Below are 25,229 nucleotides of genomic sequence, written 5' to 3'. Positions count from 1 at the left end.
TTCCAGCCCACTTACCTGTTCTAATCTCTGCATCATCCTGGCCTTTTCTTTCTGCAGCAGATTCTCCAGTTTTTGAATGTACAAAGAAATTCTATTTACTTCAATCATTTCTCTATCAAATTAAACAAATCCGTGCTTTATACCTTTTGTAATGGTCCTGGCCTCCTTCATAATTTTAAGCAGATCTTCTTTTTGAGTTGGTTGTCTTGACACCTTTTGGTACTTATAGTCATGGTCACTGCTCCATGCAGCTGGCTATTAATTTCTGTATCTGTATCTTGCATCACTACTAAAAGCTTCAATGATATTCTGGAACTCATTACAAAATATTCAGTGATTTGCTTATTATTATTCTTGACTTTATTTGTGCAGACAATTTGCAGCTGCATGTGGACATGCTCTCGAGGTTAATGAACGGCTTATTAAAGAAGACCAATTAGAATACCAGGAGGAGATGAAGTCCCATTACAGGGATCTGCTCAGCGAGTTGTCTACAGTCATGAATGAGCAGGTTAGCATTTCTCGCATACTTGCTGCCATCATGAAAGTTGCACAGTTCTTTTTGTTTGTTTGCCTGGACTTGGATGATGTATGTTGCCCATCCAGAGGGGAATGCAGAAGGCATTCAAGGCCCTCATTGTATTGTGAGCTTGAAACCTGCTTTCCAGCAGACAGCTTGGTGCTGCGGCAGCAGGAACTGATTTATTATGGTGGCATTTAAAGGGATTGCAACTGCATGTTAAAGGGATAGAGCAACAGGCCTGGTGGGAGCATTAAAAAAACAGCTACTTCTGAGTAAACGGTAAGATTGTTGCAAGACCTATAGAAACAACTGAGTTGAGGTTGGAAGGCTTTGAGTTTCAAAACCCACAATGTAACCATATGTACCTCAGATGTGCGGTCAGTTTCCCATGACTTCAGCTGTATGAAGATCCCACGTATTTATTCTGACCATGTTTTGGTTTGTGGGCAGGAGCAGAAAATGGTGTTAGAGGTCTACAGAACAGAAGAAGACCCTTCAACCACTGTACAAGAATAAACACCTGTCTATTCTAACTTTATTTACCACCAGATAGTGGAGGACACTCCTCAAAACTTTAATACCATTTTGCACTTCATAGAGAGGCTGCCATCAGTTTTCAGTGGGAAATCTGGTCAGATGGACTGGTATTGCTGAAAGATCACCCCCAAGTGACTGTTTCCATCTCATGCATCATTTTTGGATTCCTGTAGAACCCTTTCTGAATTACAAACGTGGAAATTTGAATACTCCCGCACACCATCCATTACCCATACCATATCCTGTTGCAGTCAGTTGAGGAGAGAGAAAGAGAGGGAAGCCATTCTAATTCCTACTCCATCAGAACAAAACAATGTGATAGCCATACGAGGTAATTTTCAATGCCAGACAGGCTAACAGCCAGTAATTATATTTAACAGGTTGTGAAAAGGTTACTTAGACTAAAATGGATAAGACTTCACTTTCTGTAATTAGTTTAGTATGTATCCAGCACACACATACACATGACTCTGGTCAGTATATTTCACTGGTAACCCAGAAAAGTAAATTGCTGTTCTTATGAATTTAACTGGTGGATGGTGCATTTCAAAGGCATATTTGAATTCCTGCAATAAACATCTGACTTCTTTTGCAGTTAATGTGGCAATTGTACATAAATAATGTGAGTACTGTTAGCACCCTGCTTACTTTGACAACCAATTAGGAACCAGTGTGTTTTTATGAATGAGACTGCAATTTCTGCAGTTCACACCTGAAATCAAGCTGAGAGATAGCAAAGAACCTGAGATATCAAACATTCATGAAACTAAAAAATCTGAAATATTAGGCAAAGAATTTCTAATCTCACTCATCTCCTGGTTAGTTTTCACTTGAACACTATGTTGTCTGAAAGAAGGATAACACATATTACTTGGCTCAATTTTGTTCTCCGCTATCTTTGTCACATCCTGGAAATCGATCCCTACTATTTCTAGATTTGTCACAAAAATCAAACGTTTTAAAATAAGTATCTAATTTCCTGATTTTCAGACCAAGGTTGATGGAAAATACAGGCTAGGTATCTGCATTGAACAAGAATTTCTATTTATTACAATCAGACTCTAATAACGGGTAAACAGTTATGAACTACTAATTAATTAATGACCTGTCCCTTACATACATAGACAGATGTACAGACCAGGGGAAAACACATGGACAGAGAGAACTACTGGAAAGACAGTTCATGGCCTTAATGCACAAATTCTGTTGAGTTTGTTCTTGCTGATCCAAAGGTTTCTTCCTGGCTTCCATTTTTTGAATGCTTCCACTGGTTTGCAAGAGGCACAAGGTAGCTGGTTCATGTGTGAAATGTCTTTGATTTATCAATTACAAGTCACAACTGCTGAAGATTTAATGTGAGTTTTGACTGCAGACAACAGAGAGACAGCACTTCAGCTGGTTGAGATCAAAACTCTCCTGTGACTTGTTTCCAAATAGTTCAATTACTGGAGATCCAATCACATGGTTTGATTTGATTTATTGTTGTCACATGTACTTAAGTACAGTGACAAGTTTTGTTTTGCATGGTGTACAGTTAGATTATACTTTACAAAGTGCATAAGCATTAGACAACAGTGGGGAATACAATGTTATTGCTGCAGAGAAGGTGCACAAACAGTAAGATCAGCATTAAATTTCAATTTTGAGAGGTCCATTCAGAAGTCTAATAACAGTGAGGAAGAAGCTGTTCTTGAATCTGTTGATACATTTATTTAAGCTTTTGTATATTCTGCCTGACAGAAGAGGTTGGCCACACAGTCTTGCGTGTACAGGGAATATAATAAGGGGATGAGTACACAGCCTTGCTGGGCACTGGTGTTGCGGATTGTCATGGACATGCTGTAGCCGATTCTCACTCATTGCAGTCTGAGTTCAAGGAAGTGAAGGATCCATTTGCAGAGAGGGGGCAGTGGCCTAGGTCTTAGAGTTTGGTTGTAATTATAATGTTGAAGGTGGAGTGTAGTTAATAAGTAGGAGCCTAACGTTGATACCCTTGTAATCCAAACATTCCAAGAATGAGTGTAGAGCCAGGGAGGTGGCATCTGTCATGGGCCTGTTGCAACAGTAGGCAAATTGCAAAGGATCGAGGCAGGCTGGGAGGCTAGATTTGATATGAGCTGTGACTAACCTCTTGAAGCAATTCATAACTATGGAGATCAGAGCCACCAGGCAATAGTCATTGAGGCATGCTGCATGAGTTTTTTTTAGTACCAGAATGATGATGGTTTTCTTGAAACAAGTGGGGACGTCAGGCCATAGTAAGGTTGTTGCCAAGCAAAAATCATTAGTAGCTGGTCATTATTCCATAGACCAATAAATTCTTATTTCCAACCATAGCTGTATCTAAATACAGAATGCCTCAGCTCCTATTCATCTGCAACCACTTCAATTATTGCTGGTTTAGTTATTTACAATATCTGTCGTGAGTGTAAGTTTCCTGCATTCAACACTTGCAGCCATCCTTTCAAAACATTAATTTAAAAGCAGTTCTTCCTTGTTTCAGCCCACAGTTTTAAAAAAGCACAAAATAAAAACACATGGTCTATGTGTCCTGTTTATTTATCTGTAAAATTCATGGCACACCTGCAGATTTTTTTTAAAAGCAACTGATCCTTTATTGTTTCTCATCAAGTTCATTAATTTATAGCTTAATTTTGTCTTACGAAGCACAGCATAAATATTGGTGTTCACCCTCAGTCCTTCTCTGAATTTCACAGCAGTTCTCAGGTTCCCACAATTCACAGTTAACCAACAGAAATCCAAAACTTTCCGCCTGTAACTTCCCAGCAGGGTGTGCTGTTGAAGGAACAATGCCTCCCCAACAAAAGTATGATTACAAGTCACATGACTCCAGGTTATAGTCCAACAGGTTTATTTGAAATCTCAAGGTTTTGGAGCACTGCATCTTCAATAAAAACACAACCATAAAGAAATCATTGAACTGACAGGAACATAAACTTCTATGCTGTTCATCTCACTGTGAAACTCCTGTAAAACTAGTGGCTTGATTAATTATGTGTAATTTGATTTTTAACTATCTTTTACATTTAGAATTACTGCTGGACAGCCTCAACGCCTCTGAAAAACTAATTTTGTATTTGTGGAAGTTTGAACTTCTCCAATCTGACAAAAATTGTGTTTTCCAAATAGATAAACAAACATACAAATGCATTAGATATAGTAGGATTTTATTTTAGGAAGAATTTGACTGTACTGGAGAGGATTCAAAGAAGATTGAGTGGATTCTGTCTCGGCTGGAGGGTTTGAGCCTTGAGGAAAGATTGGATAGGCTGGAGTAGTTTACATTGGAACTGTGGAGTTTAAGAGGGGACCAGTTTGAGGTGACACAAGTTTGAGAGACGTAGATTGAGTGGATAAAAAGGCATCTTTTCTGTTAGTCGGGGGGGGGGGGTGTCAATAACCAGGAGATTTTGATTTAAGGTAGAAGATAGAAGGAGAAGAGGAAATATGAGTTATTTGTACTCAGAAGGCAGTAGGAGTTGGGACTCAAAGCCTGAAGGAGTATTTGAGTCAGAAACTCTTGTATAACATATAAGCAGTATTCAGATATTCACTTATGTTTTATTAGCTTCAAAGGCTATGAAAATGAGTTTAGTATAGTCAGATCTTTGTTTACCGGCACAGAAACAATGGGCCAAATGGCCTGCTTCCATGTTTTAAATGGCTATAATTCTATACTTTTAAGTTTGCTTCTGGTATGTGAGCCTTTACCTTAATAAACTGTGTGTTGTAATCGTCTCTTTCACTTTTTCTAAGAATTTAATTAAAAGTAAGAAATTAGTGCATTTTATTTCCTGATTGGATATCATTGAGAAGGCTTCAATGTGATTGGTTGCTTGTACTACTTAATGATGTCACTGTTGCTGGATCCCTGGATATCTCCTTGACTTGGCACCAGCCACAAACTATTATCAAGAAAGGGATAATCTCACCACAAGAGATTGCTAATTTGTTGTCGGCGGGATTCTTTGAGGTCTATGTTGAGAGGCATTACTTCATCACAGACTGCGCAATGTGGTCAGGAATTGTATATAAATAAATAAAACCTTACACGCTGTTCCTTTGTACATCATTGCTAATTGACATCCCTTCATTGTGTATGTTTCCTGTACAATGTATTTAACTTTATATTCATCTTTGTTATAGTGCAATCCCACAGGATTTGATGATGCCATGTACCAGGATGCTACATTTTAGTTCTGCACTTTTTAGTGAGACTGAGCCTCAATTAAGGAGGTGTTTGCTGTGAAGCTCCTGTGTACAATAAGTTGCATTACTGCAATGTAGTTCAAAATTGATATAGATTTTCTCACATTGCTCCTATTTGGCATTCAAGTACATTGTGTCTTTTTCATAAATAAAAGCATCAGCCTTGTGCAGCAAATGTGCTATTTTGAGGCAAAAGGTATGTTTCTGGAGCAGAACAAAAGAAAACCACACTGTAGCTAGTAATGATATTGCTGGTACTGCAACGACAGATAATACATTGTCTGGGATCAAACCAATCACAGCAATGCAGAGGAAAAAAAACACAGCAGAGCAGCAGTTATTGAATACATCATCTGATTATTATAACCCAGATTTCTTGAGCTCTTTTGATAACTGATAATACAGACTTTGAAATTAATAGCATTGATTTTAAGATGAATATTAGATTGTTTGATTACTTATAATGGTTTGATATTTGAGCATTGGATCTTCCACAGAATATACTCACTATTATTTTTGTTTTTCTCTGGCAGCTGAATTATACTTTCACTTCTTCCAACTTCTACTCTTCTCAGTCTATTACCTCCTTCAATACTGTTACCAAAAATGGTATGTCTAGATCTCTATCAATGATGAAGTTCTGCTCTTCACTGAATTTCAACTTCTATTTTCATTTTTGTTAATTTATTAATTTGTTGTGAAATGGCTTTCCAAAGGTGTTAAATAATTTGCACAAGTGTGGCAGTTCTATGTGTTTGTTTTCTAGTAAATTTTCTGTTTAAATCACAAAGATTAAAACTCAGCATTTGGATTATATGTTTGCTTTCATTTAGAAATCCAGCTATCAGCAAAGAAACATGAAAGATATAAGAAAGAAATTGTGCAACTTATTCAATTTTTATATTTTATTGTCTTACACACCAACACAAGGCAACACAAGCGTGCACCTTATTTTATGAAGTACTGGGTGGGCCTCCATAGTCAATATGCTAACCATTCATTGTGTGGAGAGTCATGAACTTCTCTTCCTCCCTGATAACGAACAACACTGCACCATTGTATTTTGTGTTAATAATCATGTTAAACAATCTTTGGTTGCGATCATTACTATCAGTTGCTCATGTGGATAATGTTATTCCTTTTCTCAGAAGATACCATTGTTTCTACAATCTGAATTTTAACACATCAAATTTTATAGTCACAGTTTTGCAAGAAATATTTCTGGCAGCTTCCTTTAAAGGATACTATCTGATCATCCCTAAAAGTTTCAAAAATTAACTTAGTTTTTAAATTAAAAATTAACCAATTAAAGGATAAATGTTCTGTGAAGTCTACTGATAATATTATTTTGTACTGATAGACAGGAACCAAGTATAAAATGTCAAGGAGAATATAGAATTACAGCTTTTATAGTAATAACACCTGAATATTTGCTAAATTGAATTTATATGTATTTTTCTATCATGTTACAACATTTGAACAATTAGAATTGTTCAAAATCACATTTAAGTCTGTTTTACACCTATTGTCACTAGCTATTGAAGTAGTCTATAATTTAATGTATTTTGCACACTTCTAATTCTGCACTTATAGTTGTGCATCTTTTATGTCCAGGGACAAAATATGTAATTCATTAACCTGGTAAACCTGTAGCTTTCTGACACAAACAGAAGTTACTGGAAAAGCTTAGGTCTGGCAGAACTGAGGAAGGGTCACCGGACCTGAAATTTTAACTCTGATTTTTTCTTCACAGATACTGCCAGATCTGCTGAGCTTTTCTAGCAACTTCTGTTTTTGTTCCTGACTTGCATCGTCCACAGTTCTTTTGGTTTTTATTTCTGTAGCTTTCTAAGTTGGTTTTGCTTGGGAGAAAGTTTACTTTGTGGTAGCTTGCTTCTTGTCTGAATTGCCTACAAATATTTTTGCTTTTAATCAAACAAATCTAAGTAGTAACTTTAAAGTAAATAATTTTTACCAAATCATGATCAAACAAAAAGTTATAAGCCGAACCCTAATGTATCAACAATACTTGTAGCATCAGATCCATCTGTACTTGTCAGACAATCCTAAATTAACTTTAATCAAATTTCATTTTCCTTCTAGCCAGCAAACTACCAAACAACATTACTCAGCTAACAATTAAAGCTGGTGACATGAGAGCAATAAAAAAATGATGACCAACAGACAACAGCAGAAAATATATTGTGGCACAAAGGCCAATAACAGTCACATCTTGTTATCACAGCAACATACAAACTTGAGTACATTTAACTGCCACTATAAATGCAAACTTTATTATAATATTGAAGAGACCTTTGTCTTTCACATAATTAAGAATCAATACTGTTGTCTCAGATAAATTGAACAAGAAATACACCAAAATTCCCTCAAGAAACAAAACACATGTTGCTTTGTGATACCCAGAAACCATATAATTGCAAGGACATTACACAATTCATTTGTACCTTAAGAGTTTGAAAGCAATGAAATAAGTGGTTGAAGAAGTAATAGCTTACTCAGTCCATGTAGCATGGTCATGTGCACTATTATGACTGTAAGTGAAAACTACATAGTTGGATTTAAAAATGCACTTCTCTCTACATTTTCTAAAACCTTTAGGATTCCATACTCTGTTGATTTGAATAATTTCTGTTGATATTATGCAACTAGAAGGTATACACTTCTGGATATCCACTGGAATGTATACTCACGTGAACCTAGAAAGACTTGATTAACATCACTTTATGTTTTTCTTTCATAGAAAGTACACCTGATTATTTTGCTGAATATTATAACATTCCAAGAACCCAGAATATGTTAATTTTTTTTGTTGCTGTGTGTTGTAATTATGACTTCTTTTTAATTTTATTTTCATTCAAGACTTAAGAGTTATTTTGATACACAAGTTCCTTTCCAATTTTTGGGAGCACTGACATCACAGTACTTATAGTACTTAATTAAATATCTTTTCATTCATTCTTATATGTGGGCATCACTGAAAATGTTAGCATTTATTGTCCATTCCTTTTAGAATTCAATGGGCTTGCTATTCTGTTTCAAAGAGCAGTTAAGAGCTCATTGCTTTGGACCTGGAGCCTACAGGCAGACCAAATAAACAGATTTCCTAAAGGATATGAACAAACCAGGTGGATTTTGACTACAGTCTAATAGTTTCATTGTCACTATTGCTGATAATAGCTTTTTATTCCAGATTTATTTAATTGACTGAATTTAACTTATCCAGCTGCCATGGTAAAATTTCACCTCATGCTTCCATACACATGGATGGCCTAACCAACAGCAAGGAACTCTCAACAGCAACACTCAAAGAGTCATCAGTGTACCCAAGCCTCCCTGCCTCATCAAAGTAGTGATCCACAGGTTGAAGGAATATTGCAGAAACACTGCAGTCCAATATGTCTGCAACCCAAAATGTCGGTCTTCAGTGCTTGTGACCCAACAAAGATGTTTGGAAATTTCTATTCTGTTGATGATGAAGTCCTCACTGTTCTTCAAAAAGAGTAAAGGTGATCTTTCTGTTGGACATGTCTGTGTGTTAATGTCCAGAGCAGAAGCATTTGAAAAAATTTTTGTCCTTAACAGTGTAAATCCTGACATACATTATCCTAATTTGTTTACTTCTTGTGACTGAGGAAGTCCTCCCAGAGACACACTGTTTAGATCTGACAGACGCACCTCTGGCATAGTCTTGTCAGCGAAATCCAAGAAAATGTCAAGGATAGCACCAGCGACTCATTAAATAAATTGTCTTGACCAAAGTATTTGAAGCAATGAAATATATGCTCTGTAGATGGTGCTGCACAGATTTGGATATCTAAGAAACTTCTTCACAATCCTGCAGTTTCTTCATGATGAAATGAGGATAACAGAAATCTGAACTTACTGCCTGCAATGTTTAGACCAGGGTCAAGGAAGGCTGTGTGATAGCTAAACCCCAAGCTATTTACTGAGCAGTGGCTTTCACCTGAAGAAAAATCAATTGCCCTCTGGTCTCAGCCTTAAATAATTGGAAGTTTTATTTTAACTTCAGTTATCTCCATGCCAAAACTGAATGAACCGAGACATAGATTATCTATTATTTTCAGATGATTGTGTTTCATTGCCCACGCTGCACTAGATTTTCAGACCTCCCTCGCTATCTATAGTTTTTGGAGACAAGAGAGTCAGTCTGTCCTTGAATGTTGCTCAAACAAAACTCACATATCCACCCCCATTTGGTCACCTAAATATTTCACCTCCAAAATACATTAAAGGAGAATCTCTGGAATATGTCACGAACTTCCCATCTCTTGGCAGCCACCTGTCTCAAAGTTAATGAGGAGACCCTATACCAGCTCAGCTGCACTAGCTCAGCTTTGTACAGACAATGGCAGAGTTTTTTTTTGACGACAAAGATTTCTGCAAGTCAGTGAAAGTCCTGGTGTACACAGCAGTTATCATTTCCACACTCCTGTACTGCAGTAAGACTTGGACTACGTAGCAGAAGCATATAAAAGCACTAGAGAGATTGCATTAGTGAAGCTTCGTCTTGCAGATTCAATGGGAATAAGTTGCACATGAGTTCAGAGCAACTCTGAAATGTCAAGTTTGATGGACTAAACACTCTGCTGTTCATATGGTCAAAAAGTATCTCAACTGATAGGACATATTTTCTCAACTTTCAATTGGCCAATGTTCCAGAGTTACCAAAGAAAGCACTATGAAGACACACTGAAATTTTCCCTGAAGCATGCCACTACCAGCACTAATAAATGAGTAGTGTTTGCCACTAATTGCTTAAAGTGCTGACAATTTAAACATCAAGTTGTGCCATATTTTCAAGAGGCAGAGCGGTGGCAGAGAAGAAAAGAAAAGGAAACAAATCATGTGCTTTGAATCTCCCTACTCTCTGTGATAAACTGCCCCATGTTCTCAAAGTCAGTGGGTCAAGGATCAGCCTGTTCAGTCAAATGAAGAGCCCCCTTATGAAAGAGATAATGGGAACTGCAGATGCTGGAGAATCCAAGACAACAAAATGTGAGGCTGGATGAACACAGCAGGCCAAGCAGCATCTCAGGAGCGCTCCTGAGATGCTCCTTGGCCTGCTGTGTTCATCCAGCCTCACATTTTGTTGTCTTGGAGCCCCCTTATGAAGATCACCCTGAATAGTCATCATCCTTGAATCACCAGTTGATGACCACATACATTGGAAATTTCTGAAGCTGGTAACTAAAGTTTTATTAGAAGCCTGTACCATCTAAAGGAGGAGAAATGCTAACCTTTTCAAAGAATATAAGGAAGAAGACAATATGCAAGTCCTGTCTCCTGCATTACTCATGATGAGATGAGAAACATAAAATCAAGTTTGCAGCTCATACACAATGGCTAAATCCATTTTGTATTTTGTGATGAAAACCTTTGGGATGCGAGGCAAAATGAACAGGACTAGATTCACTAGATAAAAGAAATTCATGCACGTACTTGCTTGATTTCACATTTTTGGAGACACTTCATTTCCAGTTTCATCCTGTTATGAAATGGATGAAGTGTTGATCTAATTATATTATAAACAATATTACCACTGCTCATTTCCTCTCAATTTCAATGCAGATTTTCATTCTTTGCTCAATGTTATTGTTGTGCTTACCAGAGAGTGATTGCCTTGGCCAGTATTCTCTAAACGCATGCTTGGTTAGTACTGCAATTAAGAAGTGGATGAGGATGGGAACTCCTTTGGGGTTTTCAAAGTACCGTATGATGGAGATAAGACATAAATGTCGTGGGAGACAAAGAGAAATATATGCAGATAAAAATCTGAAGCATCTGTGACTATTGCAGGATAAGGGTTTGTTGATATATCTCCTTTCATGTATCACTGCACTGCTAACTTTCTTGCCCTACTTTGTAGAGTGCTGTATCAAGCTGTCTAATGATAAATTCTAACTCTGCTTACTCACCCAATATTTTCAATTGCATATGCAAATTAGCATGTGTGATATAAAATGTCATGAAAAAATCCACTTTAGTTAACTGTGTAGTCCTATTATATATTGTCATTTTTTTCTTTTTTAAGCATTTTTTTGGTTTTTATCATTTTTTGTTTCAATATAATTCAGAGATTTCACTGCTATAATGCATGCTTCTGGGTTGTTGCATTAGCTATCATCAGCAGACAAATTGGAATAGCTTTATCCCATAGGATAGCATTAAAATCTTACTTTGCTGGATCATTCCAAGCAACTGTATGCTAGTTTCATCAGTTAACAGAACTTAAAGATATAAGAGTAGGTCGCAGTGCATTTTAATGTGTGTACATTTCATCTCAAACATGTGCAGCACTATGTCAACATTTACACATGTTCTCAACGCCTTTTTGTTTGTTTGCTAAAATATATTTTGACATTCTGAATGCAATTTGGTAAACACCTTGTTTCCACTTGTCAATAATTCATTTCCACTCAGCTAATAACACTGTCACATTGATTTCATGTGCATCTTGCCATTTAGTTAAATACTACAGGTTCTCTGAATAGTAACAACGTATCCACTCACCCTCATGCTCACCCCAACTGTTCACCTATGATGCATGAATTTAAGAAATGTGCCTCTGATTAAAATTTATTTTATTTTTGCCAACAAAACAGGTTGCATACGGGGAGGACACGACAAAGCAGCAAGGAGTGGAACGACAGCACGTGTTCCGAACAATCAGTAGAACCTCCACTTCGAATAACTTACCAGTCACATCAAATTCAGAATAATATCACTCTCCCTTCAATTGGTTGCCGTGAATTATAACTGTTGGCAGATCTCTGATACTGGGAATGTTACAAGCTGCAAAATAGATGTATCTGTGAAATAAAGTCAAATTATTTTATTGTACTGAACAGTTGCAACAATCCCAGCCTGAAATTCAACTTTGCAAAGTACCTGCAGTATCTGCACTATTTACTTGACATTTTATTGTTCTGTGACCTTTATGACACCAAGTTGGATATGTGTAATGCATAAAATATGAATGTACAGTGCTTGCAGTTAGCAGTATACTACCTAGCTTGTTCTTCACTAGTACAATTTTAAATGGAAATGTTGATATTTTATAACCTTTAAAGATCTTGAAATGCTTTTATTTGCTATTTTAACTGTAAATATTGACATTAATATGTAAAAAAAGATATTTTACAATGAGATTAAATGGATATACTGATGAGAGAAATTTAACAGCAAAATAACATTTTTTTTAAACAAAATAAATATGTAAAGTATTTGTGTACATACATTGGAAACATCTTAAAATTTATTTTTACAAACCTTTGTTGCTGAAAATACCATGAGTACTATCGAAAGAAAATGGTACCGAAAAGCACAAAACACATATCTCACTTGAAAGTTCAGACTCCCTTCTGAGTGTGTATATATAAAGGAGTAGCAGATAATGGGAGCACTTTCAAAGTTAAAATTTAATGCATACTTTAGCCAGCACAATAAATAAGCAGCCATGAACTATTGGCTCCTGAATGCAATCTGAAACCCACAAATTCATTATACGTTTAAACATCATGGCTTTCCATCTGTTAATATTTGTTAAATATCCCAGACAATGCAGAAGTATTAGTTTAGTTTTCTTTTAATAAATAATTGTTAATAACTATTTTCAGCTAAGGCCCGGTGTCTGGAAGCTATGAGAGGTTCTGTGAACATGCCCTTATTTTGTGCTTGCACATGGCATCGTTTTATTTTTGTCTAATGCTGACGTGGTTCTTGTGTTCATTATTAACTATTTCTTCTTACCAGTAAATGTGATGTTTAAATAAATAAATTTTTGGTTTTTTTGTTGCACAGTTTTCAGGCTCTTATTAGGATTTTGCAACTATATTGCATTCTTGTCCAAGACTGTCTAGTGTATTGTGTGATTTGCAGCAACACAAGCTCTGATACCCATCTGTGAATCAAACTGTATGGCCGCAGAGCTCAGTCTGTGTGCTTCCAATCATGTACATTTGAGGATGTTAATATTTGGTCATCAGAAGTGGTGGCTTTCTCAACAGTTTGTTTTTTAAGTTAAAGGCAACTGTATATTGTTGAGACTTTTACTTACATTTACCATATACTAATTTTTATATCTATCATAACATCACACAAATTGTTTTCTACACACTGCCAAGCCTAAATTATGTGATGATTTTTTTCAAATATCTTCATCAATCACAATCTGCATTTAAATCAAGACTTGACTCGAGAATTGTTTCACCATATAGCCCTAATTGCAAACCAGAAACCACCTTGGAATAACACAGAAATGGTACCAGAATGATGGAGTATGTAATCAACGACAGACCAATATCAGGGGGAAAGGTTCATAGAAAGGCATATCAGTGGTATAGTAGGTAGTTTCTGAGAAGGACAGTGCATCTGATATATCCAAGTATTTTTGGTGCTTGCAGAACTATGAATCCAATTCAAAATTATTTGAGTCACAGAGCTTTTGTTTTTGTACTATGTCTGGTTTAAATTAAAAAATCAACTTTTGTTTCTCTTTGCAATGTCTGCAGGTTAACCCTTCTGTATTACTGCAAAAACAACCTAAAACTCATACTGTTATTTAGCATATTAAAGTCTGTTAAAGCTGAGCAGGCCTTTCATGTCAGTGACCAAATTGATTTTCAGTAGATTTTGAAAAAGGCATCAACAATATGCTACAAGATTAGCTATTGCGAAATGTACCACAATATGGTGTGGCGGCAGTATACTGTGCTGGATCGGAAATTGGTTTGGATTGGGTAGATTGTCATCCTCACTGGGAATGGATATTTGAAATAGCAGAGGAGAGAGCAGAGACTGGGCAGAGGGGGTGAAGGGGATGGTGGTGGCGATGGTGGTGAAGTTGTGGGGAGTCACAGTTTTTCTTTTGCACAGGTCAGCTCAATGGGCTCTAAATTTGAGTTGTAATGTGCCTGTCCAAATGTAGTGAGCCTCCTATTTTTGTTATGGTTGTAACAAGCTGGGTAAATTTTTATAGCTGTTTTAAATATATTCCAAGAATGGTGTTAACATTTTTTATGGGCCCTACCTTTCTACAAAGAACCAATAATTTTCAACGTAACTGTTGTTTTAACATGTGGTAGTTGTACATGTGCTTAACTTCGTGGATATGAAAATATAGCGCAACATTCTAATTATGTGTCACTCAGGCAGTAGTTCATTTATTAAACATCTTTTCCCTGTATAAATATAGCTATAATTAATGTGGATAGTGATTACTGTTTGATTACTAGTGATATACTGTGGTTAAAATAACTTGATGTTGGGGATAAAATTTGCAGCCCCCTTTTGCACACGAAGTACGTTGAAGTGTTTATTTGAAACAAGAATAGACAGTAACAATTGGAGTGCGATCTATTTGTGACATCATCCTGCTTTGGTGGCGTTTTATTCTGGTAAATCTGCTCTATGTCCATGTCATTGTTTTGCTTTAACAGCACTTGCTTGACCAAACAGATTTCAGTCCTCTGAAACTCAACATAGAAATAAAACTGTACAAAACCTTTATTTACCAATAGGAAATAACTTATATTCGGATAGAATGTAGTTATAATTGACCCTAATGTAAAGCTTTTATATCATATTCACAACCCAAGCTCAATTACTAAGATCAGTTTATGTTTACATTTATATTTTAGGCTGGTGTGTCTTTTTTATTTGATTTGCTCTTATTAGGAAAATGATTGATAATTCTTTATAATGGTTGATAAAATGAACTAGAATGTTGCCTTTTAAGACAAAAATGGAATCAGAGATGGAATAATTAATTTAAGAAGTTAGTAGTGGTCTTTGTTGTAATAACATTTTACATCTGGTGAAAAATGTGCCTGCATTCATTCTAGAATGGTACCATTTTAATAGCCTTTCCGAAATGCAATGGCAGTTCAATGTGGGTTTGCAGCTGTAAGCTGCACATGGTAAATTTTCCTCTGTTTGTACAGTGAAAGTATGAGGACATTGAAATAATTATACCTAATTGCTCAATTCTTCACCCCAACAATGGAAAGAATAGTGAGAATTGCTCAGCTGCAATGAAAAATCATGCTTTATTCTGTCAGATTCAACGACGTTATATAATCAAGAAACAGCTCGGTTGTCCTCTTTGAAATTCTAAAGAAAGCACCTGCTTCTTCTTTTAAATTTCACACTCTTTGAAGTCAAATCAGAGCTGTCTTTACTAACCATTGTTAAAATACGAAAGCAAAACATTCTCTGTGCTTGTTGCAAACTGTTACAAAAATTACGATTCATATTTTTAGTTGCTATTTCATTTTCAAATTTACAACTTTAATCTTCTCTATATCTTAAGTTTCTTTATTGTCCAAACCAAAGCTTCTTTTCATTTCAAGAGAGACCTGGGAAGCAGCTACAAAATAAAATCATGTTAAAGTTTAAGCCCAATAATATTTTACTAAATGTAAATATTTAAGACTTGTTACTTACAAATAATTTTCAACTCAGTATGCACGCATTTTAATCCTTTGCAAAAGATAATTCTGTTTAACTGTTATATCTAATATGAAGTAATTTTTTAATGCTTCTATTTTAGTTTTGCATTTTATGCTTGTGTTCTTACTTCCACTCAGACGAGGGTATGACTTGTGAAGCTGAACAAAAGAATATAAATTTGATAGTTATTTTAAGGATGGTGGTGATAAGAGTTGTGGAATATTTGGTCTTTTGGAACAGGAGTTGTTGTATAATTGCATAGATCCCAGGCCAGGCGGCCTGTACATTTAAAATAGTTTTAATACATCACAATATGATGTTCTAATGTAAAAGGTATCCACCTTGCCTTCAGTACTCTTTGTGTCATGGAGTCATGGGAGTGCTGGATCGAGGAGAGAAAGAGAAGCTGTTCCTGCTTGTAAAAAGGAACAAGGACAAGAGGGTAGACATATTAAGAGACATGTAACAGAAGAAAGGGCGATGTGAGAACAAACATTTTTTCTCACAGCTAGTGGTTGTACTTTGATGTCCACTGCCTGAAAATATAGCGGAGGTGTTCAAGAGGCCGTTGAATGATCATTTGGATAGAAATAATGTGCAAGGATATGGGGAAATAGCAGGATCGGTGCTAAATAATGATTCTCATTTGAAGAACTGGTGCGGGCATGATAGGCTGTCTGGCCTCCATACCGATTGTCTGATTCTGAGTCAGAGTAGCATGTTCTGTCAGTCAGCTATGTGTACAAAATGTACAGTAACATCAGTAAGCAAAGAACGCAGACTATGTGTAAGTCTGATACCACTCTGGAGCAACATCAATTCACCCTCTCTCAAAGCTAAGCCCATCCCCAGTTTCACTTCATCCTTCAACTCAACAAATGACTTTTTTTCTTTCTTATGGACATCAAGGCAAACAAGCTCCAGCAACTTACTGACTCCCACATCCATGCTGCAGACCGTCCCTTAGCACCTACCCCATCCCCGCCCTCAGATGACATCACTTTCTGTCACCCTGAGATCACTCCCCAGCCCTTGCTGTGTGTTCACCATACCTCCTGACATTCCCCTCCCTAGATGGAACGTTCTGTCCTCCACAAAGGACTCAGCTTCACACTTTCATGCCCCCACATTAATGAATTTCAGGCTTGTCATGATGGTGAACTGTTTTTCTGCCACCTCCGTCTCCACACTCACTTCTTTGGGCAGGAGCCCCCCCCTCTCGTTCCACTGATCCCTTCACCCACCTCATCCTCCACTTGGACCCGTTCCCCAGCCTCTTATCTGCCCTTGATCGCTTCATTAAAAACTGCCGACGTGACATCTGCCATCTCAATTTCTCTGCTCCTCTCACCCACTCCAACCTGTCCCCTTCAGAAATTGCCACACATTGCTCTCTTAGGTCCAATCCTAACTTTGTTAACAAACCCACCATCAAAGGTGTTGTTTTGTTGTAGCCTGGCACACTGATCTTTACCTTGTGGAGGCTCAGCATTAACTCTCTGACACTTCTTCCAACCACTCCCCGGACCATGACCCCACATCTGAACACCAAGACTTTGTCACCAGACCGTCACCGACCTCATTACCTCTGGAGATCTTGTCCCCCCCGCCTCCAACCTTACTCTCTCAATCCCAGAAGCGCGCTTCTACCTCCTTCCCAAAATCCACAAAGCAAACTGTGCTGGTGGGGCCATAGTATCCACCTGTTCCTGCTCCACTGAGCTCATTTCCTCATGTATTGACTCCATCCTCTCTCCACTTGCCCAGACCCTGTCAACCACATCCACGATTCCTGTGTTGCCTTCCACCATGTTGACAATTTCCAGTTCCCTGGCCCCAAATGCCTTGTGTTCACCATGGATGTCCAATCCCTCTATACTTCCATTCCCCTCCAGAGTGGTCTGAGAGCTCTCGGCTTCTTCCTCGGCCAGAGGCCTGAACAATCACCATCCACCCTCCTCTCCTATGCCTGGCTGAACTTGTTCTCTTACTGAACAATTTCTCCTTTAATTCATCTCGCTTCTGCCAAGTCAAAGGAGTGGCTATCGGCACTTGCATGGGTCCCGGTTATGTCTGCTTCTTTATGTGGAATGCTCCTTGTTCCAGTTTTACACTGGCCTTGGCCTACAACTCTTGTCTTGGTAAATCGACAGCTGCTTCAGTGCTGCTTCATGCTCCCATCAGGACCTTGAAAAATTTGATAATTTTGCATCCAATTTCCAACCCTCTATAACTTTCGCATTGTCCATTTCCGACACTTCCCTTCCTTTCTGTGACCTCGCCGTTTCCATTTCAAGCAATAAATTGTCTCCTGCCATCCACTACAAAGCCTCTGACTCCCATCGCTACCTTCATTACAGCTCGTCACACCCCACATCCTGCAAGGACTCCATCCCATTCTCCCAGTTCTTTCACCTACGTTGCATCTGTTTGGATGATGCCACCTTCCAAAACAGCACTGCTGACATGGTTTGCTTCTTCCATGACTGTGTTTCCTGACCCATTGTAGTTGATAGGGCCCTCAACTGCATCCGACCTATCACCCGTGCTTCCGCCCTTGCCCTTTCCCATCACTCACAACAACGTGATCGGGTTCCCATTGTCCTTACCTTTCATCTCACCAGCCTCCACATTCAAAGGATCATTCTCCATCATTTCAGACAGCTCCAGTAGAATGCCACTACCAAACCCATCTTTCCCTCACTTCCCTGTCTGCATTTCACAGGGATCATTGCCTCTAAGACACCCTAGTCTATTCCACATCTACCAACACCACACCCCCTTTCCACAGCACCTTCCCATGTAACCGCAGAAGGTACAACACCTGCCCCTTCACCCCCTCCCTGCTCACCATCTGAAGCCCTAAACCGTATTTCCAAGTGAAGCAGCATTTCACCCGTACCTCCTCCAATCTTGTGTGTTGTATTCGCTGCACCAATGTGGCCTACTCTACATTGGAGAAACCAAATACAAACTGTGTTACCACTTTGCAGAAACTCCTTTGGTCTGTGCACAAGCACGATCCCAACGTTCCGTAGCTGGTCATTTTAATATAGCATCCTGCGCTCATGCTCATGTGTCTGTTCTTGGCATGTTGAAGTGTTCCAGTGAATCACAACACAAACTGGAGGGACAACATCTCATATTCGGCTAGGGTCTTTACCATCTTCTGGACTTAATATTGAGTTGAAAGTCTTCAAACTGTGCACTAACTCCCATTTCTTCCCTTTCTTTTAGCTTGTTACAGTCTGTTATCATGTCAAAGAACAAAGAGCAAAGAAAATTACAGCACAGGAACTGGCCCTTTGGCCCTCCAAGCCTGTGTGATCGAGATCCTCTGTCTAAACCTGTCTAATCCTCTGTCTATTTTCTAAGGGTCTGTATCCCTTTGCTCCCTGCCCATCCATGTACCTGTCCAGATACATCCTAAAAGACACTAACATGTCTGCGTCTACCACCTCCGCTGGCAACGTGTTCCAGGCACCCACCATCCTCTGCGTAAGAACTTTCCATGCATATCTCCCATAAACTTTCCTCCTCTCACTTTGAACTCATGATGCCTAGCAATTGAGTCCCCAACTCTGGGAAAAAGCTTCTTGCTCTCCTCTCTCTCCCCAGTCTCCAGTCCAGTGGGACTGTCTGTTTTTCAAGTCTAGTAGTTAGACACATTATTGTTCCGCCATTCTCACTTTCTGATCACTTAATCTGAACTATCAATATCTTTTTTCTACCAGCACCCTACACCCACGACCACCACCCCAACTCCCAACAAACAATAATGTAAGTGCCATCCCCTCCACACTTCACCAGCTTTGATGAAGTCATCTAGATTTGGAACATCAGCTCTCTCTCTCTTCATGGACCCTCTCTGACCCCCTATGACCTCCAGCATTTGTCGTATGCATAACTAAAAAGTGCATCAGCAGAGATGGTTTTGTGGAAATACTCTTGGATAGTACTGCACCTGTGCTTCATCCTCCTTGTGCTTATATAGATATTTCATGGTGTAAAATCTAAACGGATACCACCCATATTTTAAACTGCGGTTGTAGACCTCAACACTGCACCCATGGCCCACACCTGAACTCTGACAAATGTCATGCTGCTAAATTGTAAGCATGCTCCTTGTGATCATCTGCTGGAAGTATGCAGAGAAAACGGACCACTATGTCAATCTGTATATAACAGCGAATTTGTCCCTATGCTGCCATTTTGGGCTCACATCCCAACCTATATCATCTTTTAATTGCACTTGGCTGAATATATGATAAGGAGTAGGGAGGACTTCTCACCAGAACTATATAAAGTGATGATGTACTCTCTTCAGGTCAGTTGCTGATTGATTTCTATTAACTATTGTTATAATTGTATGTTTGGTGCTTTCTGGTGTTAAAGTTTCTAAAGTCTATAGAAAGTAATGTGGAAAGTGATTCATGACATCAGGCTTTGAGTACAAACCAGTTCTTCCCAAATGTAGGTGCAGTCGTCAAGATTCCCCTTGGAATTTGGCAAACAAGTTGCAAAATGTGGAAAAATTTGCAGCACAGAGAGCAAAGCAAGATTACAAAAACTGGGAGGAGGTGGAGGAACAACGCAAACCTGGAGACTAAGGTTTTCAGGGAGCATTTCTACAACTGAACCTCACCCAGGAATAATGTGTGAGGGGTCTCTATTTCAGTAAGAATGTACTCAGCGAAATCTGTGACCTTCTGCAGCTCAGCTGTAACCTAAGGGCATGGCATTGGCAGCAGTTTGGAAGTTAGCTGTCACTGTGAACCTATACCTGTTCCAGACTGCCGTTTGAGATAGTTGTAACATCTCCAGAATTGACTCACTGATAAATAAGGCAGATCATGAAAGTTATATTTTCAAACAGAGCTGCATATTTTAAATACTCTCTTGAAAAAGAACCGAAGACTTTGGCAAGATTTTAGCCTCTCCCACAATGCAAGGTTTCAGTGAAAATATGCACTGGGCTTTGCAAGCACCACTTGTCCACTCCCAGACTTAACTAACCAAAAGGGATCCCTTTCCTCTAAGCTTTAAGGATCTTGTCGCTTAAACTCAAATCCCAAAATTAATTTGTTCATTTGAATCTTTTAGCAATAAGGCAAGCTGCTTAGGATATAAATAATACCTATTAAGCCAGGGCAGCAATTTTACAGGAATACTACGGTTCTTGTTTTCCAGTTCAGTTTCGGGTACAGGTCAACGCTGGGTCTCTGTTTCTTTCCAAAACTTCAAGGGACTTCCTGTCCTGAATCAAAACAGTATAACGTCAAATCTTTTGCCCTTTGTTAAACTAAAAGGGAGGCTTTTGTGGTTAATACCCAAATATTACTAGCCTTGATCTCATGTCTAAATGCTGCCTAACTTGGCAAAATTCCTAAGAAATTAGACATTTACTTATAATTACTTAGACATTTACTGACATCATCCTTCCTGCATTATCGCTGCATCAACATCCCAGAGCTCCCATCCTAACTGTGCCCTGGAACCATTTGGTTTTTATCTGTTTGAGTGCTTAGAAACAAATCATGCTACCCTTTGTGGCAAAACTAACACAGAAAGTACTAATCTCTACAAATTGTTACACAGGCTTTGTTAAAGTTAAAAAAGATTATACAATTGTAAACTCAAACACTTTAGCTCAAAGTTAATTCTAATTCAAAATCTACATTTCACTGCTTGCTATATTTCTTACACATCAGTCTAAGGACAAAGCTGTGGTTATGACTTCTTGATAAAATCTAACAAGTCTGGGATTGTACTATATCTGTGTTATTTGACCTTGAAAGTCTAAACAGAGTCCCCACCCTGACGGCTATAAGATCTAAACATTAGAAATTTTTCACTCTGTTCACAATCCTATGGCTCGCTTGTTTGCCAAATGGAGCTACATGGAGTCACGTGATGTTACAGTGCTCAGAACTGCATTCACTCAGCAAAATAATACAATATTAGATTAATCAATGAATATACTTTATTTTGTGACTATACCCAAGCTAAGGTCAATTATGAAATGTTAGTTTCCTTATTAATCCTACACCCTGACCAATACCTATGAGCCACGATTGATAGAGGCGAGTATTTTGGGAGTGTGGTGAAATGAACAGAGTGTGAGGCTAAGGGTGTAGTTGATTCAACATGAAGTTACATTCATTGACCTTGAGCACCAATGTGAGGTTGCTGAACATTTTGTGATGCCATACCAGGCCCTCAGTCTTTGGCCCCTGATATTGACTGCTGCTGCTGCTATCTGGTTGCACTCTTCCTGAAAGCATGCTTGATCATTTTCTGGCTCCTGATATCCAGGTCCTCAAACAGGCCATCTAGCGGAGTGTCCAAATGTTTTAGAGTCTGATCCCTCCTATGTTGTATGATTCTTGTCTTTTCCGAGTCACAATCAGTTCATGAGCAATCATAGAATCCCTACTGCATGGAAACATGCCATTCAGCCCAACAGGTCCATACTGACTCTCCAAAGAGCATCCCACCCAGACACAGCCACCCCTCCCCAAACCATATGGCTAGAATCTGAGATAATGGGAACTGCAGATGCTGGAGAATTCCAAGATAATAAAATGTGAGGCTGGATGAACACAGCAGGCCAAGCAGCATCTCAGGAGCACAAAAGTTGAGGTTTCGGGCCTAGACCCTTCATCAGAGAGGGGGATGGGGAGAGGGAACTGGAATAAATAGGGAGAGAGGGGGAGGCAGACCAAAGATGGAGAGTAAAGAAGATAGGTGGAGAGAGTGTAGGTGGGGAGGTAGGGAGGGGATAGGTCAGTCCAGGGAAGACGGACAGGTCAAGGAGGTGGGATGAGGTTAGTAGGTAGCTGGGGGTGCGGCTTGGGGTGGGAGGAAGGGATGGGTGAGAGGAAGAACCGGTTAGGGAGGCAGAGACAGGTTGGACTGGTTTTGGGATGCAGTGGGTTGGGGGGAAGAGCTGGGCTGGTTGTGTGGTGCAGTGGGGGGAGGGGACGAACTGGGCTGGTTTAGGGATGCAGTAGGAGAAGGGGAGATTTTGAAACTGGTGAAGTCCACATTGATACCATATGGCTGCAGGGTTCCCAGGCGGAATATGAGTTGCTGTTCCTGCAACCTTCAGGTGGCATCATTGTGGCACTGCAGGAGGCCCATGATGGACATGTCATCTAGAGAATGGGAGGGGGAGTGGAAATGGTTTGCGACTGGGAGGTGCAGTTGTTTGTTGCGGACTGAGCGGAGGTGTTCTGCAAAGCGGTCCCCAAACCTCCGCTTGGTTTCCCCAATGTAGAGGAAGCCGCACCGGGTACAGTGGATGCAGTATACCACATTGGCAGATGTGCAGGTGAACCTCTGCTTAATGTGGAATGTCATCTTGGGGCCTGGGATGGGGGTGAGGGAGGAGGTGTGGGGACAAGTGTAGCATTTCCTGCGGTTGCAGGGGAAGGTGCCGGGTGTGGTGGGGTTGGAGGGCAGTGTGGAGTGAACAAGGGAGTCATGGAGAGAGTGGTCTCTCCGGAAAGCAGACAGGGGAGGGGATGGAAAAATGTCTTGGGTGGTGGGGTCGGATTGTAGATGGCGGAAGTGTCGGAGGATGATGCGTTGTATCCGGAGGTTGGTAGGGTGGTGTGTGAGAACGAGGGGGATCCTCTTAGAGTGGTTGTGGCGGGGGCGGGGTGTGAGGGATGTGTTGCGGGAAATACGGGAGGCTAGAATCTTGTAATTCCCATGTGAGAATCCATCAAATCTGCACATCTTTGGACTGTGGGAGGAAACCAGAGAGGATCCAAGGAGAATGTGCAAACTCCACACAGACAGTCACTTGAGGATGGATTGAACCGGAGTCCCTGGTGCTGTGGGGCAGCAGTGTTGGTTACTGTGCTGCCTAGTTTACTGCAGGTGCTAGAAATCATCCACAGTGCAATTTCACTTTAAAAGGTGCATGTTGGCTTTAAGTAGTGTTAGCCTCTGACCCCTTCAGCCCCTGCTGAGACATGTAGCCATAGAACAGTGTGGTTGATGCTGGCTGCATACTATAATTATGTAAATTAGAAGGCATCAGAAAATTGATGTGCTGAAAGCTTTTGAAGAAACATGTCCTCGTAATCCCATATCGAGATTTTTGCACCCATTTTGAAGAATCATTCAATTTAACTTCTTTTAATTATCTTCCAGAATAACTGTTGAGCATTAAACTTCATCTTTTTAATGTTTAAGATGATAATTCATTGAACTTAATAATAATCATTTATTTTTGTTGTTATGAATTACTACATCTTTGAGGCATGAAATTATGAGCTTATTGAGCAAAAGCTTAGGAAACATACGCTAAGATAATGCCTGAATAAAGACATATAAATGAATACTTTTATGCAATCAACACCAAGACCAAAATGGTAAAGTTTGATAAAGATTAATAGAAGGCTGCAAGCTCTTAAAGTAAGGTGACATATTTTGTCTGTAAAGTAGCAGCAATGGAATTCTGTCTTTTCAAATTCTGCTGATTCTTCAAATGTTATGGCATCATATCACTTTTCTCAAGGAGCCAAGCCCTGATCCTGCCATCCTTGTTGTCTACTGCTCCATCTCCAACCTCTTTTTCTTCTCAAAAGTCTTTGAGTGTGATATCCGGAATATGGTGATGATCTTTTCTGGAACTTCATGATTGAACCACATTAATCAGGTTTCTGGCCTGCCACAGTACTAAACAGATCTTACCACAGTCACAAGTGGCAGTCTCAGTGGCTTTGGCAAAGTTGCTCTTCATTCTTCTCAACCTGCCTGTGGCCTTTGCAATGAAATGCTTTTAGGAATCATAGAGTCATACAGCACAGAAACAGACCCTTCAATCCAACTAGTCCATGCCAACCAATTGGCCAAATTACACGTCCCTTTGGCTGCATTTGGCCCATATCTCTCTAAACCATTCCTATTCATGTACCTTCTAAATGTCTTTTAAATGTTCCAACGGTACCTGCATCTCCCACTTTCTCCAGCAGTTCATTCGATAAACAAGCCACTCTTATGTGCAAAAGCGTTGTCCCTCAGGTCCCTTTTAAATCTTTATCCTCTCACGTTAAAAATATGTTCCCTAGTTTTGAGCTCCCCTGCCCTGGGGAAAAGACTTTTGCTGTTTACCTTATTTCATGGTATTAAAAACCTCTATCCAGCTTTTCCTAGTAACTCATACCCTCTCGTCCCGGCAACATCTGGTAAATATTTTCTAAACACTCAAATTTAATAATATCCTTCCTATAGCAGGGAAACCAGAATTGTACGCAAAAATGGCCTCACTAACTTCCTGTACAACCATATGCACAAAGATTTGGATAAAATGCAGGCTTAGACTGATAGGTGAAAAATAACATTCATACCACACAAGTGCCAGACAATTTGCACCAAGAGAGAATCTCGCCATGTTTCTTTAGGACTCAGTGGTGTTATTAGTGCTAACTATCCT

At 39.2% G+C, this 25,229-nt stretch overlaps 1 protein-coding gene across 1 annotated transcript in view; it reads left to right on the top strand.

Moving 5' to 3' along the window:
- The window catches only part of dock10 (dedicator of cytokinesis 10), a 320,275-nt gene extending 307,148 nt beyond the window's left edge, over positions 1 to 13,127 (top strand). The window contains exons 54-56 of the mRNA XM_059651053.1: positions 373 to 511; positions 5,824 to 5,899; positions 11,935 to 13,127. Coding sequence (XP_059507036.1) covers positions 373 to 511; positions 5,824 to 5,899; positions 11,935 to 12,005 — 286 coding nt within the window. The 3' untranslated portion in view covers positions 12,006 to 13,127. The remainder of the gene's footprint in view (positions 1 to 372; positions 512 to 5,823; positions 5,900 to 11,934) is intronic.
- Positions 13,128 to 25,229: the final 12,102 nt, after the last annotated feature.

The sequence above is a fragment of the Stegostoma tigrinum genome, chromosome 14, assembly GCF_030684315.1.
Source record: "Stegostoma tigrinum isolate sSteTig4 chromosome 14, sSteTig4.hap1, whole genome shotgun sequence".
Classification (NCBI taxonomy): Eukaryota; Metazoa; Chordata; class Chondrichthyes; order Orectolobiformes; family Stegostomatidae; genus Stegostoma; species Stegostoma tigrinum.
The sequence above is the reverse complement of the archived record's forward strand: the minus strand, read 5'-3'. Positions and strand labels throughout refer to the sequence as shown.